This window comes from Leuciscus leuciscus, assembly GCF_965113295.1.
Source record: "Leuciscus leuciscus genome assembly, chromosome: 1".
In the NCBI taxonomy this organism is placed as follows: Eukaryota; Metazoa; Chordata; class Actinopteri; order Cypriniformes; family Leuciscidae; genus Leuciscus; species Leuciscus leuciscus.
In genome coordinates this window covers 34,957,133-34,975,120 of record NC_138725.1, presented here as the reverse complement: position 1 = coordinate 34,975,120, position 17,988 = coordinate 34,957,133, and the positions used below count along the sequence as shown (strand labels likewise).

General features: G+C 43.6%; 1 protein-coding gene across 1 annotated transcript; it reads right to left on the bottom strand.

The window, feature by feature from the left end:
* Positions 1-2,838: 2,838 nt before the first annotated feature.
* On the bottom strand, positions 2,839-7,727 carry LOC309494797 (sterile alpha motif domain-containing protein 9-like). Its single transcript, XM_082164230.1, has one exon. It carries the CDS (start codon positions 7,352-7,354, stop codon positions 2,873-2,875), a length of 4,482 nt encoding a protein of 1,493 aa, XP_082020356.1. The 5' UTR covers positions 7,355-7,727; the 3' UTR covers positions 2,839-2,872.
* Positions 7,728-17,988: the final 10,261 nt, after the last annotated feature.

The following is a 17,988-nucleotide window of genomic DNA, read 5'->3' as shown; positions in this document are numbered from 1 at the left end:
ATGTTAATTCATACTTATCCGACCAACACATTCAAACTTCTGATTAATATCACCAGCGCAGCGAACTTGGTTGTTGTCGTTTATGTGATCAGTGTAAATTATTCTTTAATTATAGCTTTTATGTATTGTTTAGCTACATGCTTGTTTATCTACAGGCATGCTAAACATGGTTTTGTGTTTGAGTTTGCTACTGTTGTAAAGCCAATGTTTAGTTCGTATTGGGTTAATAGTTCTGGCGACAGACATTTGTCTACAATCATTCTAAAAATACAAAAGTAACAGTGCCATATAGTCAGTAGCGATCACAATAGATCTGCAGTCAAACAAAGCAAAAAAAACAAAAAAAACACATACCATTCTGAAACGTCCTTTAACAGCCGTTTCTTGGCTTCATAGAACCCGGAAATCATCCGACCGTTTTTACAAGGAGGGACAGAGCAGTGTAGAATAATGGTTAATTATGTGAAAAATAATGCAAAATTTTGAAAACAAAGCAGGAACACATGTTACAGTGCACCCCACAAACACAATCAAGCCTTCGAAAAAAGGTGTTTTACCACCCCTTTAAACGTGCTCATGTGAATAGCTTTTATATACAGTTCTGTTGTGTTTGTTTTATGTTTCTTCTGAGATTAGACATGACTTTTTTTTCCTCACTGGAATTCCTAACTTAATATTTTAAACAACATTCGGACGCAAACAATACTACGTTGTTAAGGCGTGTTTGTAGTGTAGCCTATACGCTGATTTCACGCAGCCGCCATTTTGAAATCGAAAGTGAGGCTCCGGTGGGAAGAACCCTGGAAGTAAATAAACAACAATGCCTTTGGACTACCAACCTGAAGCTGCTGTCGCGATTTACAGTATTGGATGTTAATATCCAATATAGGATATGTATATAGTTCATTCCTGCTTCTTTTTTTACTTTCTGAATTATATAAAAAAATATTTTATTTATAAATGAATTTCACTGTATATAGTCTAAAGTATGAAAGAAATGTATGTACAGTTTTGGAATTGACACAACATCACGACTCTCCTGTGATTAAAGGCGACACTTCCGGTTTTCTTCCCACTGGAGCCTCGCTTTCGATTTCAAAATAACGGCTGCGTGAAATCAGCGTATACTAAAGTCTGTAAATCATAATTAGAACGCCACCCTCTGGCTGAATAACGCAGAAACATTAGAATTCTGCCAAAAGTGTGTCTGATGTGCTCAGCGATTAGAATATAAAGCTTACAAAATGTTTAACATAAACTAGCGCTAAGACCCAGAATCTGTCCTTACTAAATATATGGTCTGGAGATTGCCTTACAATACTTAGCCTATTGTAAGGTACATTTTTCTGTAAAGCTGCTTTGAAATAATTTTTTATAAGAAATACATCCAGACTTGACATGACTAGATGCAGGAGCCAGGAAAGGAAGTGATAAGAAATAAGTTTATTGGATAACCCTTGGCCTTAACAGAAATATATTAAAGAAGTGTTATGATCACAAGCAAAGGGAATGGAAATTTACTACTTCTTAACAGTGACTTGTGGCCTTGAAGACCTTAAATGAAGACATACAGTTGCACAGCAAAAGCAAGACTTGTTAAGAAACAAATGTACATTTTAAGAAAAATATATTAATGTCCTGGCAGAAAATTACCAATACCTCTTCTGTTCAGTTTACAGACATTTCCTTCAACTCTAAAACACAACACAATGCAAAGCATAATTCAAAATACATGTAAAACATCTTTGAAAAATCCCTTCATATTAACATGGTACATTGGGCCTTGAGTAGAGTGTAAATTAAAGTAAAATAAAAGTAAATCAAATATAAAGAATATATGATAAATGAGTAAATGTATGAATATATCAATGCATGAGTAAAATGTAGGAAGATTAATGTAAAACAGAGGTAAAACAGAGGTACATTGCATTGCATCTGGCCAACGCCTGCATTGCATTGCAGGCGTTGGCCAGACTCTCGATCATCACTCATTACATAATCACACCATTGCTTTTACAGAATTCACATTAAACACAAGTAGGCATTTCTACTAAACAAAGCCCCAAAACATTCAACATTAATGATTAAAAGATTGCTTTGTATTGATGTGTGAATATGACAATGAAGCAAACTTAAATAGTGTCTAGGAACAACTAGGTCCATGGTCCTTTAGGTCCTTTCCTTTGACGGAAGGCGGGCTTAATAATTTTGACAAAATTATTGCAGTGTTCGGAAATATTAGCCTATAGACTGTTTACTTTTTAGGCCTATTCATTGTAATCGACCTAAATGTTTTAGACAATTTTCATTGAGGAGGAGTAAGCTTCTATGTAATATTTTATTATCCTAACTGCTCGTTAGTTATGTGTCGATGCGCTATGAAATTATTGCGTGGCAAATTAATTATAATAGCCTATCAGTTTAATAATAAAAGTAGGCCTTCCCTTAATTATAAGTGTAATAATAAAATAATATTAATAATAATTTAATACATAAATTGGAAATGCTAAAAATCATCTAAATATTGATAGCTGATGCTTGTTTTGACAATATCTCTGGATACATGATATCGTCTATGAAATCGTCTATTGGTGCAACCAGGCACAGGGGTTTATCACGCATTTTTTACACGTGTGAGCAGTCAAGTCGCAGCTGGACGTTCGGACCATATAGTGTGAGCACATAAATCCTGAGCTTTAGCTTTACATCGCATGCAATCTACTCGTTCAGTGTGTGTAAGTACCTTGCTGAAATCGCACCGACATCGCACAGTGTATGCCTGCCTTTAAATGTTTTGTACTGGAAATCTAAAGTTTTCTCATTCATGATTCTCATGTCTTCAGTCAGATCCATTAGATCAGGCTTGTGGACTTTATGAATCAAAGTCTATGTCAAGTGCAACTGGTCCATTCAGTGAGAATCCGATGAAGAATGTCACTCTTGTGCCATATTCTTTATGTAACTGGCTTCTGAACATTGGATCAACCATAGCATTCACATCTGCAACCCAGATCAAATTGTTGCGAATTTTACCAGAAACTCTGTGAAGTTTATTACTATTCCTCACTTGCTTCCAAATTTTTTCATTATCCCACTGAGTTGAGATGTTCTGCCCTGATCCTAACCAGCTGTTAATATCCTTGTGGGAAATCAGGCCACCATAACCTTTGTCCTTCCCAAGGTAAAAATGAACCGCTGCTCTCTTTCCATTAGACACAGGTTTCAGCTCATTTGAGTATGACGTCTTCATTTGTGACACAAATGTTGGTAATGTGTGGTCGGCCTCTTGCCAGAACAATAAAACTGTGATGTAGTGCAATGGCAGAATCTCATTCAAGGGTGTGGGGCGATTGATTATTTGAATGAGTAATTGACGAAGGTCTTGGTAGGACATGATGTACTGAGATTCAGGGTTGATGTTGGCCAGAATTACATTTGCATAGGTAAAGTTGACAATGTCCATCAGTCTGGCCTCTTTTGACTTCAGAATGAAATGATACTGCTGGATGATCTCTTCAAGAGTTGACGCAGAGTCTTCCTCATACAAATATTCCAGAAGGCCAGAATAGGAATCACCCTTGTTTCTCTGCAGACATTCACGCGTCTGCTCAATTTTAACCATGCGGTTCATGTGCTCATTCTTGACCAGCTCACACCAATTTATTTTACAAAAGAGGTCAGTGTACTGTTGAAAGTACCTGGAAACCTTGGGCTTTGTCTGTTCTTTTTGTTTGTCTTTCTCAGAGAAAAAGGGTACTAAATTGACAAAAAAATTGTCAAGAAAATGAAACCGATTCTTCATTGTGTTTTTTAGTTGAAGAAGACACTTATGCTTCTGCAATACATTGTTATATTGCTTGAGATCAGGGTTCTTCCTTGACAATTCTTCAATGGTAATTTTACCCAAGAGGACTTGAGCAAGGTAGTTAAACAGTGGTGTCTTTTGCAGTATTTGTATAACTGTAGCTGCAGTTTGAAGTTCACCGAGATGGCCAGCAGTGTTGTAAGTATTATAATCTTTTTGTCTTTGCAGTTGATTCGTGGCTTCTCTGTCTGCAGTTTGTTGTGTTTCTTTGCAAGCTTCTGCTGCAGACTCAGCCAGTGTAAGAAACCTATCAAGTCTATCTGGCTTGATGGGATAATCTTTGTCTTCATCAAAAGCATGCTTGAGCTCACGCAGAAGTACCTGTGATACTGTATCGCATATATAGGAGTTTTCCCTCGAAAGGTCTTTGGCTTTCTTTGCCCAGTCCATGGCCTTTGTAAAGTCCTGTTTTTTTATGTAGTACCTGGCGAGGAGCTGGAATATTACTGCATCCTTTCTGTAGCACTTTGCTGCATTGTGTAGAATAATTTCTTCCATCCCTGGAGTTTCTTTCATTATATGTTGGATAAGAGGAGAAAAAAGGGAGTCTTCAACCTTAGCCGAATATTGCCTTCTCACCAACATATTATGGACATCCTGCATTAATTTTTGCTTCCCCAGAGCGTACTCATAAAACAAGTCTGTTGTGAGCAGAAGGTTAGTGATTTGTGCCTTTGACACTTTGTATGACAAAGTTGACAGCTCTTTTAAACAGTGTTGAGCTATACTTGAGTGTATAACTCTCACACCCTCAAAGGTAATGTTGGAATAGGCTGTGCATCTTGTTAAAAGAGTGGAAAACTTCTCAAATCCATCTTCGACTTCAAAGTTTGCTTTTGTTTGCAGACCAAGGAACTCTTCACATGTAGAGACAGACAGCAATGCATTCTTGCAGTAGACATGCAGGAGGACAAGAACTGCAAAAAGTTGAGAATGTTTGTTTTGGAAGTTGAAGCCCTTCAGGGTATTTTTCACAATACCCTGAATATAGTGAGGTGCAAAATTGTTCTTCAGAATCATGAACCCATAAAACGTTTTAGTGTTTGTTTTGTTTTTCTTAAACTCCTTTAGCTTTTCTTCAAACAGTTCCTGTTCCTTTTCAGATAAACGGTTTCCAATGAAAACGGCGTCATCAGTCTGTTCACGGGATTCAGCTCTCATGCAGTTGACAATTATGACTTGTGGAGACTTTAAAAAAAGGTTTCGCTTCAAACATTCCTCCTCAACTTGAAGTTGGAGCTTTTTTACATCGCGAATGTCTTGGAAGTCATCGATCATGATTAAAACAGGAAGTCGTGTAGGTTGCTCTTTTGTCTCATATGTTAGTAGCTGCACAACCTGTTCGGCTATGGTAGAATAATCATGTGTTGTTTCCTTCAGCACTGCACAACGGTATTTATCCTTCAGTGTCCATAAGACATGCATGGCTAATGTAGTGCCACCGCAGCCTGGAAGATGAAAGATGTTGAAAAACTCACAAGCTCTCTTCCGGCTGCGTATGTCTGGAATAATAGTGTTGACTATATAGTCGAACTTGTCACGTTTGATGAATGGCATTGATCTGGGCTGTTCTGAGAAGAAGAAGTTCCACCAAGACACCTTTCCTCCCTTGTAAAATGTTTCCTCATGTTTTTGTTTGTCCTCATTTCCTCCTTCACACTGGTTCACACAAAGAACACTCAGCGTTTCTAGGGATTGCTCAGTTTTCTTTGATAGCACAACATTACTGCCACCACCACAAGGCAGAAACCGGCTTGATTTGCGATTCTCTGACCACAGACTGAGGATGGTGCCATTGACCTCAGCAAAACTTAGCTCATAAATGCATCTTGTAGAGATGTCAGCTTTATATCGGCCCTTAATGAGTTCCTTCCAGTAGATGTATGATGTTTCATTGTCAATGATGCATAAGATTTGGTTTCCTCCATTAAGCTCCTGTAAAAACATACCGAATGTCTCAAGCAAAGGGTCGTTTCCATCGCTCACCTGACTTAACAGCAGGAATATGGTGAGAACTTTCTTGCGAGGCACCACATCTTTTCTGCACAGGAAAGAAACAACATCATGCACTGAAGATCCCTTCTCAGTCAACCAGTTGTCAACATCAGAGGGGTTTTCCTCATTACTGCCTCCATTACAGAAAACCCAGCTTGTGTTTTTGGTCAGCTTTAACTTGTTTAAAATGTCTTCAACTGCACCTGTAACTTTATACTGAGCTGGTAAATGAACACTGGACATTTTTCTCTCTTCAAGTAGCTTATTCAGGCCACTCTCAGCAGATTCTGGATCGAAATCCAGAACAGCCACTAGATCCATGTGATGAAGGAAATCCAGGTTTTCCAGCTGAACAGGATGAGACTTATTAACCACCAAAATGTACCATGCAAAGTGTGACTTGTCCATAGACTGGGTCCCTCCTGTTATCATCTCACACAGTTTAGAGCCTTGCACACTGTTTTTGACAACATAGAGATGCTTTTCTTCAGCGTCCTTCCTCAACTGGGACAATCGTTGCATGTTTGCAATTGCAGTATATTTCTCATACTCCTTTGAGGAAGCAGATGTAATAAGATTCTTACTGCTGCTGCCATCTCTTATAAAGAAAGACATGCCATCATTCTGCTTCCTCTCTGCACTGTTGGGCTCTTGCATCTCGTCTTCATTTTTATCAACATTATAAGTGTTAAAGTGAAATTCGTCACAGACTATGGAGGACGGCTCTATGTCTACCTCAATAACACGTTTTCCTGCAGATGTCATGTCAGCTTTGAGAACTTCAACAAATCGAGGGGGTTTAATACATCTTTTTGCTATTTTAACAGACCTTTCCCACTTGAAATGTTTCTCAATTGCATGTGACTGTTGTACATCAAAAACATCTGTGTTCTGAACATTGATACCCAGAATTTGTCCATGTGGATTGTCTGCCACTCCAAAATGAATAGTGCCATTTGTACGGCTGTTCATACAAGCTGCTGCAAAACGAATCACCTCATATGTGTATTTTTTTATTCTATTCTCCTCCGTTGTGTTGATAAATGCTTTGAATTCATGGCATGGTTGTATGAGGTCTATAGCGCCCGTTTCAGTTACGTCTAGATTGCTGTTTTCTCTGTACCTGTGAGCAGCATTAAATCTATTGAAAGGGTAAGGCTTCAAGCTATAAGACTGAGTCGTCACATCATTCTGCTGCTGAGTCTTTTGTTTCAAAAGACTTACGTTGTGAATAATTATTTTTTTAGCATTCAGTGATAGGCTTTGCATGCAAGAGAGATCAACTTCCTCCAAGAGGAGAAGACCAGTTCCATTAATTCTCTGGTTGTACAAAATCTCTGCATCTTCTTTGTCCACTTTTATATCAAGCATCCATTGTCTCACATGGTCTTTATTCCAGTCATTGATGTCCACTGGAAGTTCAGATGAAACAGCCATCTCATTATTCTGAAAGAAAATCAACATTAGCAAACAGGCATATTGTAAAACAACCATTTCCCCAAAAATGTTAGGTAATGTTATTGCATTGGACTAAAACCTACTGACTTTGCTCACACATGGTATAACTACTTCCCAACTTGTTTTAATGGTTTACTGTACACACACTTCAATACAGTAGAACCATAAGTAATATGGTATGTGCTGCAGTTACACTATATAAAACATTCATTTGAATATTACAAGCAAGTCTTTTCCCTGTGCAGTAATGTAGAATTTGTACCTTATATGGTATTGAGTGTTTTCCAACTCTTCAGTTCAAACACACATCTGATTCCAGTTCATTTTGCAATGAGACGTTGCATGTTGTTGTTCGTGTTGCACTTTATCAGAAGAGAGAGACTGAAAAGAATCATTAAAAATGAACAGCTCAAACATAATTTTTCAGTATCATAATAACTTTATGAAGATGAATGCAATGATTAATTAATTAATCAAGAGTGCTGTTTTTTTTTTGAATATCAGCATGATTGCAAATGTGACTGATTTCATACAACAGTTTAATAAATAAAAAGTATGAGTATGAGCCATTCATAAAACCGTCTAAGTTACTAATGTAACACCTTCGAGTGTAAACAAAACAAGCCAATGGACATTGGCGAGCGAAATTTGCATCGTGAATCATGTCCTGCAATGCGGGTATATAAGAAACATGCTGCGCTTGCTCATTTAAGTTTTGGGCTTCGGAGCCGAGATGTTCAGCAGTGGTACAGCAATTGTGGTGACGAGACATAAGGTCTCTGTTCCCTCCTTCAGGGAACGGGGGTTACACTAGTAACCTAGACGTTCCCTGTCAGTCACGTTCTACGTTACGTCAGAAGTGAACTTCTGAATTGGGATCCCTACCAAAACGCCACAAATGCTGCCCCTTCCAGCACCCCACGCAAGCCGTCTAATCCCCCCTCACCTGTTGGGGCAGAGAAAGAACAGGGCTTTAACGCAGAGAGAGGCGATCACTGCTGTTCCTTCTTACCCACGCAGTGAGACTATTTGGAAAACACTGGGAAAGCGTGCCTATTCTAAATAGAGAGAGACGCTACGGAGACCACATCCTGCCCGTAGGGAGGTAACATGTGGAACTACACGTATGGTCTGACCATAAGGGGAGTGCTACATATGGAATGTTCTCTGTGGTAGATCCAGCCTAGCTAGGGTGAAGTCAGTACCGAGCAGAGATAGCAGAGCGGGCTTTGCCAAGGGATAGACATGGGCTTGCCAACAGGGAAGCCGTACTGTGGAAGAATACACGTGGGATCCCCTGTAGGTCACAACACATGGACACCTAGTCTAGCACAGGGGCTGATCTTCTAGGAATACACACGAGTGCTAGACCTAGCACCAGATGCCTCCGCCGCGTCTCACCTGTGGAGCAGATAAGCGCTAGTATTCCGTCCTAGGAGGGGAGTGGCGCAACAAGCGAGACACTGAGTGGGTCCCCCCTACTTACTAGCTAATTGTAGCCAGTACACGGGAGGACACAGGCCCTACACGAAGATTGTAAAACCTTGCAAACGTGTTGGGTGTCGCCCAGAGCGCTGCTCTGCAAATGTCTGTCAGTGAGGCGCCATGCACCAACGCCCAGGAAGACGCAATGCTCCGAGTGTAGTGAGCCCTAACCCCCAGGGGGGTGGTATGACTGGTCTTGAGCCTGATACACCAAGACTATGGCCTCCACTAACCAGTGGGCCAACCTCTGCTTATCTGAGGTCCTTGAAGCTCTGCATGCGGTCCACGTACAAGCACAAAGTGCGAACAGGACAGAGTAGAGCAAGGGCTGGGTCTGCCTCCTCCGGGGGCAGCGCTTGCAGGTTCACCACCTGATACCTGAAAGGAGTGGTGGGAACCTTGGGCATATATCCAGGCCAGGGTCTCAGGATTATGTGAGAGTTGGCTGGCCCAAATTCTAGGAACAATTCATAGGCTAAAAAATGCCTGCAGGTCCTCTACCCTCTTATTAAAAGAGATTGCAGTCAGGAGCTTTGTCTTGAGAGAGGGGCTGTCACGGGGAGCATCAGTTCTGGGAACCAGGTGCGGTTGGACCAGTATAGCGCAACTAACAAGACCTGCTCCCCGTCCTCCCTGACCTTGCACAGTGTCTGTGCGAGTAGGCTCACTGGGGGAAACGCTTAATTGCATAGGCTCCGAGGCCAGCTGTGTGCCAGCGCATCCGTGTCGAGAGTCCCCTCGATCAGGCAGTCAAATAACTGGAAGTGGGATGTGTCTCTCACAACACTAACACAGCCCAAGCTTTATAGAGGGAAGAACAGGTGGACATTGTTCCGAGGAAGAATAGAAGACCCGTCACAATAGCATGTCTTTGTTGTAAAAATGCATTAGTTTATACACTAACCTACTAATAACCATTATCAATCACCTGTATCAAATGCATGAATAAAAAATAAAGTCATCAACTAAGATGTTAGCTGTTCCAATGTTGACTATATTCAAACTAATGAATACATAGATAAAATGTAGGCCTATAATCATTTTTTTTTACAAAGAAAGAGTACACTTGAAATATTGTTGAAATTGTAATTATTGTTGTAATTGTAACCTTTTTAATAAAATAGCAAAACATATTTACAAGATAGATGTAAGCAAAATCTTAAATGGTCAATATAAGTCTTCTTCTAAATGTATCTTTTGTCCCTGCATTGTGGCTCAGTCAGTGTCACACCTGAGTGAATGGCTCATCATTATGCAGAGTGGGTGGGACATTGTATTCTAAGGTGTAAACCACTCCTCGTTCACGCCCCCCTCGCATATTGGCTTTCCAAGCAAAACCTGTTTTACATCAATTTAAATCAATGTATGGTTTTATGTGAACGATAAAGCAAGACTATTTTCACATAATTTTGAAGAAAAAACTCTAGGCGAGGACATCCATTAGTCAAAAGTCTTATTGACACATATTTACTATGTGTTTTGTGGCCTTATTTCAGAAATTTTAGTTTTTTCAATAACCACGCATAAACATTATTCTCTCAAAAATGAAAACATGTACATACACGTGGCTCACATATTATGGTAGCCCTGTTTGTGCTATATAGAGTGAATTTACACCTTTGCCATTAATATGTTTATATGCAACTGAAAAAAGCACAAATGTCAGGGCATGTCAGAACATCTCAAGGGCCCCAAAAACAGCCCAGACCCCAGAGGGTTAAACCCCCTCGATTTGTTGAAGTTCTCAAAGCTGACATGACATCTGCAGGAAAACGTGTTATTGAGGTAGACATAGAGCCGTCCTCCAGTCTGTGAAGAATTTTACTTTAACACTTATAATGTTGATAAAAATGAAGACGAGATGCAAGAGCCCAACGGTGCAGAGAGGAAGCGGAATGATAGCAAGTCTTTTTTTATAAGAGATGGCAGCAGCAGCAAGAATCTTATTACATCTGCTTCCTCAAAGGAGTATGAGAAATATACTGCAATTGCAAACATGCAACGATTGTCCCAGTTGAGGAAGGACGCTGAAGAAAAGTCTCTCTATGTTGTCAAAAACAGTGTGCAAGGCTCTAAACTGTGTGAGATGATAACAGGAGGGACCCAGTCTATGGACAAGTCACACTTTGCATGGTACATTTTGGTGGCTAACAAGTCTCATCCTGTTCAGCTGGAAAACCTGGTTCCCTTTCGTAAAGGGAACTCCCGCTGCATCGATACTCGATACTTTGGGGAATGCCCTCGGCATGACGCGTCTGAAGTCTGTAATGGAACTATTCCAATCTTGATTGGTGCTCGTCACTCATGACGTTGCATGTGACGGTGATCCGGAAGCTATAAAAGGGCAACGGAACATAGCCGTATCAGCTTTCTGTCTTCAGCAAGCGTTCTGTGTGACTGTATTGTCTTATTTGGTGTTGTTTGTCTATCTCAATATATATATGGCGAATATAGAGATACGACTCAGGCGGTGTGCGTCCCCTTGCTCGCGCTATTTGAGCGAGGGTGACACGCACTCGTTTTGTGTTGTTTGTCTGGGAGTGGAGCATGCACGGGCAGTGCTCGAGGGCGCTGTCTGTGCAAACTGTTTTCAGCTATCTATGAGAGAGCTCCGCTCCCGTTTGAGCTTGTTCGATCAATCAGATCAGGCTCGCGTTTCCAGTGCATCAGGCCCCGCGTCTGTTGAGGCAGCGCGCCACTTGTATGCATGGGATTCGCACGTGGAGCTGGTAGATAACACTGAGACGGTTGCGACCCTTTCTCAGTGTTTATTAACCAGCTCCACTGGTCTCGCGCACGGTTCGGAAGCCTGCGCTGCGGCTTCTTCCGACCGTGTTAAAGACACAGCGTTTGATTTATCTGGCTCCGAGGGGTTAGATATTATCAACACTGAATCACATAAATATGGGGATTCGCCACCCCATATTCCCGTTATTGAGGAATTGCTGGAGGTTGTGACCAGGGCAGTGGTTAAATTAAACGTTGAATGGCCATATAATAAGCAGGAAGCGACTAAGAAAAATAAAATGGATGAGCGCTTCCTGCAGACCCAGTCACAATCTTTGTGTCAGAGCCTTCCCTTTTTCACTGATCTTCATACTGAGGTATCGAGATCGTGGGAAAATCCATGTTCATCTCAATTATTTTCCCCCCATGTATATATTTACTCATCTATTAGGGAATCTAATGAGAATGGTTATGGGGTGATGCCTCGGGTTGAGGAATATTTTGCGAAATATTTTCTCCCTGACGTTGCGTCACCCCTGATAGCTCAGACACTTCCCTCCAAATCTCGTACATCGAATTTGTTAGGGAAAGCTTATATGGCGGTGGGTCGAGCCGGTGCATGCCTACACACGATGGGGTTATTACAGGCATACCAGGCTGACCTCCTCAAAGAGGTGGATGATAACTGGGAGGTCTCACTCAACGGTATTACTGAATTTCGTAGAGTAGCTGACTTATCTCTCCGTATTATTAAGGAGACGGCTCGTGCTATTGGCCGTTCTATGGCAGCAATAGTCGTCACAGAGAGACATTTATGGCTTAATCGCTTGGGGATCGAGGAGAAAGACAGGGCTTTCCTTCTCGATGCCCCCCTTTCACCTTCTGGCCTCTTTGGCGACGCGGCGAGAACCGTTGTCGAAAGGTTTCAGGAGGCAGAGCGACAATCAGCTATCCCCAGTTGTCAATCTAGGTCTCATGGGGTTGCTGCCAGGGGGCAGCCTCAGGGGACAGCCGCCAGTTCAACATATTTTGAGAAGGTTTCCTCTCGTGCCCCCCCGTATAAGGCTTGGGGCCAGAAGAGACATTCTCGTATGAAGCCCTCTATATCGAGGACAGGTCTGAGGACTGTCTCTCGGGCTAAGATGGCTTCAACTAAGAGGTCTTGTCGTAACACGCAGACCCTTATGGCCGTTCCCCCAGGAGAGCGAGTACAGGAGTCTCGCCCCCTTATACAGCCCTTAGGAAATCGATGTTTACTTCCCGCCGCCGATGGCGCTTCGGGACACATCGGCTTCCAGCGAACACAAATCGCAGTATCTGCCCGGAAACGTTGCGGCCCTGTCGAGTTCGCCGCCTCTCAGGAGGTCTGTAGAGAGCATATTTCGGTTAGTTCCTGCCAGTTAGCTGCTTCAGGTCACCGAAACCATTTGAACATTTTTAGCCAAGGCCAGTCTCGAGGGACTGGTCCCCATAATAGCATATTTAGACACCCCGAGGGGTCTTCAAAATATAGCCTGGAGGGTCCTGCTTACAGCGGAGCTAATATAAAAATATTATCTACTAAGGGTGGTTCACATGTCTGCCAGCCCCGAGCAGGGTTGGTTCTTGGAACAGGAAGTCAAGTCTCTCTTAACAAAGGAAACCTCAAGGTGAGCTCTTCCTCGGTTTCGGGAGCCCGGGTTCTACAGCCGGTACTTCATAGTTCCTGTGAGGGAAGGGGAGTAAGGCCTTGTTTCGGATCTCAGGGTAATGGATCAACCTCCGAGGGGGTTCAGATTCAAGATTCCGACTGTCAGTCAGACCAGCTCCGAGGACTGGTCTGTCGTGATAGATCCACAAGGCCCTTAACTCCTCATTCCCTTCTAACCCCATCACGGGAAGTTTCCGAGATCTGCTTTTGGGGGAAAAGCACATCAGTTCCGGATTCTTCCATTCGGCCTAGTATTGTATCCCCGCACCTCCTCGGAATGCATGGTCACTGTCCTAGCTCCATGGAGTCTTCAGGGCATCCTCATTCCTGTCCATTGACTACTAGAGCAGACGGTTCAACACCGAGGTGTTGTTTCGAGTCTCGTGAGGTGCTAGGGAATATGGCTCAGAGTCTAGGAAAAATCACCAGTGCCTCTTCAGAGAAACCGATTCCTGGGGGCGGTGTAGGTTATAGTCATGATGCAGGCACAATTGTCTCCAGCTCAGACACTCATCTTCCTTACCATAGTCATGAATATCAAGCTAGGCCAGGCCACCACTACGTGACCTTATTAAAGAGTGGGCTCGCTGGCAGCAGTGTTCAACATACTATTCTTTGGCCTGCTGTACATGGGGGCCCTGTAGTAGTGGCTCAGGACCAATGGGTTTTCCCCGAGAGGGAACCCACTCCGCATGACCAGAGTTACGCGCACATGCCCTCGTTTTCTGATCATGGGGAGGAAGTTATGGTTCCTGCTCCTAGTACCTGTGTTGGAAACACAGGGTCTGAGGAAACTTCAGAGAGACCATTAGGTTCTATTTTTGACAGACACTATGTCGATGGTCTCTCTGATCAAAGAGGGGGCAGTCATCCTGTCGAGGCAGGGGCTGCAGCCCGGGGATTTCGAACTCCACCCCAAGTTGGCTTTAGCCGGGATGGAGGTCGGTTTGTCAGAGGTGCTCCTGTTTCCCCTTTATGTGGACGGCCACCTTCTGCGCCACCTCTCCCATGCTCTTCCAGCTCTGCTGGGTTTGGATATCATGATACAGACATGGTTGAGGCCATGTCTGTGTATACTTTCCCCGATTGTTCTGCCCCCGGGGGTTCTAGAGTACAAGAGGGTTCAGCAGTACGGGATCAGCTTACTCTTAGTGGCCCTGTACTGACAGGCCCAAATATGGCTTCCAAACATCTGGGCCCTTCTGGCAGGCCTTCCGCGGTGAATCCGGATCAGGATGGTCCTCCCTCTTCAGCCCAAGGTCATGATATTTCACCCTTGGCGGTAGCCCAGGAAGCTACTGGATTGGCCCCTGAGGGGGACCAATTCATAAATTCTGGTCTCTCAACCGAGGTTGTTGAGACCATTGTAAACTCTAGAGCCCCCTCCACGAGGAAACTTTATGCATTTAAATGGAAAATTTTTATTTTATGGTGCAGAGAACATCAGTTGGACCCAGTTAACTGCCCAGTGGCTTCAGTACTGGAGTTCCTCCAGAATCGTTTCTCTGACGGGCTCTCCCCGTCCACGCTTAAGGTCTATGTGGCGGCTATATCAGCCTTCCACACGCCTTTAGGGGTGGGCACGCTGGGGACACACCCACTCATAATTCGTTTCCTTCGTGGAGCCAGGAGGATGAGGCCTGCTATCCAGCCTAGGGTCCCCACGTGGGACCTGGCAGTGGTCCTCGAAGGTTTATCCCTGGCACCCTTCGAACCCCTGGATAAGGTGTCTGAGAAATTTTTATCCTTTAAGGTAGCCTTCCTGCTCGCTATTACTTCCCTGAAACGAGTTGGCGACCTGCAGGCGCTATCTGTGGCTCCCTCTTGCCTCGAGTTCTCTCCTGGCAGAGTGAGAGCCATTCTCCACCCTAGACCTGGCTACGTGCCTAAGGTGCCCACAAATGTGGCACGGTCTATAATCCTTCCGGCCTTTCATCCTCCACCGCATGTGTCGGCTGATCAAGCTAAGTTACACTTGTTATGCCCGGTCCGAGCTCTTGAGGCCTATGTACATAGGACCTCGGGCTGGAGGAAGTCGGACCAGCTGTTTGTGTGTTTTGGGTTATCCAAGAAGGGCTCCCCGGTCTCCAAGCAGACTATTAGCAAGTGGATAGTAGAGGCTATTTCTTCAGCTTACGAGGTGCGCAATCTGCCTTCACCTCTCCTGATAAAAGCTCACTCAACCAGAGGAGTGGCATCCTCTAGAGCCTTGCTAGCAGGGGTTTCTCTTCAAGAGGTCTGTGATGCCGCTGGCTGGGCCTCCCCACACACCTTCATCAAACATTACAGTCTGGATCTGTCCTCTACACCAGGTTCACAAGTTCTCATGTCTTGAGTGTGCCAGATTGCTTCACACCAGGGCAGGGTCTCTCAGTGTGGCGGCGTGGGTATTCGTTCCCCAAAGTATCGAGTATCGATGCAGCGGGAGTTCCCTTTACGAAAGGGAACGTCTCGGGTTACGTATGTAACCCTCGTTCCCTGAGTAGGGAACGAGACGCTGCATCTCTCGGCCACACTTTTCGTGCTCCTGAGAACGACTTGCTTCGACCCTTTAAAAGCTGATACGGCTATGTTCCGTTGCCCTTTTATAGCTTCCGGATCACCGTCACATGCAACATCATGAGTGACGAGCACCAATCAAGATTGGAATAGTTCCATTACAGACTTCAGACGCGTCATGCCGAGGGCATTCCCCAAAGTATCGAGTATCGATGCAGCGTCTCGTTCCCTACTCAGGGAACGAGGGTTACATACGTAACCCGAGACGTTTTCTGTAATGGAGGCAGTAATGAGGAAAACCCCTCTGATGTTGACAACTGGTTGACTGAGAAGGGATCTTCAGTGCGTGATGTTGTTTCTTTCCTGTGCAGAAAAGATGTGGTGCCTCGTAAGAAACTTCTCACCATATCCCTGCTGTTTAGTCAGGTGAGCGATGCCAACGACCCTTTGCTTGAGACATTCGGTATGTTTTTACAGGAGCTTAATGGAGGAAACCAAATCTTATGCATCATTGACAATGAAACATCATACATCTACTGGAAGGATCTCATTAAGGGCCGATATAAAGCTGACATCTCCACAAGATGCATTTATGAGCTAAGATTTGCTGAGGTCAATGGCACCGTGCTCAGTCTGTGGTCAGAGAATCGCAAATCAAGCCAGTTTCTGCCTTGTGGTGGTGGCAGTAATGTTGTACTCTCACAGAAAACTGAGCAATCCCTAGAAACGCTGAGTGTTCTTTGTGTGAACCAGTGTGAAGGAGGAAATGAGGAACAACAACATCATGAGGAGGAATTTTACAAGGGAGGAAAGGTGTCTTGGTGGAACTTCTTCTCAGAACAGCCTGGGTCAATGCCATTCATCAAACGTGACATGTTGGGGGGGCGCTGTTGGACCGCAGACAGAGATGGCAGCTTAGTTTGAGTGCTCCCCGCAACTTTGCAAAAAATCTTGAAAATCCGACTTATTCATGCTTAAAACCGGGTCAGCACGATGTCTAAACAATCAACCATTGAAGACTGTGGGGTTGGACCAAAACCACGCGGCTCACAAAGAAACAGAACAACTACCACGAATGTGTTAGCCGCTGATGCTGCTAACAACATAGCCTATGCACAACAGGCCAACCTAGCCGCAGTGCTACGTGAGCTGCAGTCTCTACGTACCACTGTTTCTTCGATTAACACAAAGATAAGTGCTATGGATGACTTTGGGAATAAGCTTGACAATGTGGAGACACGTATAACTGAGATGAATGGCTCTGTTGCTGCTGTGCAGAGAAGTTTTGCTGATCTAAAAGCGGATATCATTGCTAATGATAAGCGGCTAACGGAGGCTGAGGACCGGATAGGGACCGCCGAAGATGACATAGAAAGAGTGAAACTGCAGCTGACTGATGCTGTAAAACGCATTGCTTATTTGGAGTCAAAGACGGAGGACTTGGAGAATCGCGGGAGACGCAAGAATTTGAGGCTTGTGGGACTACCAGAGTCAGCGGAAAAAACTCGACCCATGGTGGAGTTCATTCAACACATGCTACCGATCTGGCTGGGTCTTGATACCTCTAGAACCTTCGTCTTGGAAAGGGCACACCGCACTTTGGCGAAACCGAGGCCGGGTCAGAGCAGAGCGGTAATCATTCGTTTTTCACTATTTCAAGATCGGGAGTTTGTGTTTCAAAACAGCCAAAAAGCGTGTGATCACCCACGAGAACCACAAGATCTTCTTGGCACAAGACTTCTCAGCGGAAACCATGAAGACACGGAGTCCATTCAACGCAGTGAAGAAAAAGTTCATTGAGGCTGGATCCTTTAGGGGATTTCAATTATATCCTTGCAAGATGAGGATTCTTCACGAGGGGAAAATAATTCTTTTCTCCACACCTGAAGAAGCTGAGGGCTTCCTATCGAACTAGATTTGTAATTTGTAATAAAAATACGGCCACGGAATATAGATAATAGTACTGGACTTGAGGACAAAAAGGTGCAATATATATATATATATATATATATATATATATATATTTTTTTTTTTTTATATAATATTTGCACTTTATATTTTTTTTTTTCTGTACGTGGACTCTAATTACCATATCTGGTGGACACTTTTTGTTACGCACCAAGTAGGCTTGTGCAATTTAATTTTTGGTATATGGTTGAGTCGTTTGGCACTAGAGATGGTGAAATGCGGAGTTGCGGGGACAAACTGGGTGGGCTGTCTGAGAAGTGTACCTACACAGTTTTTGCCACTCCTCGTTGGTGTGGATTGG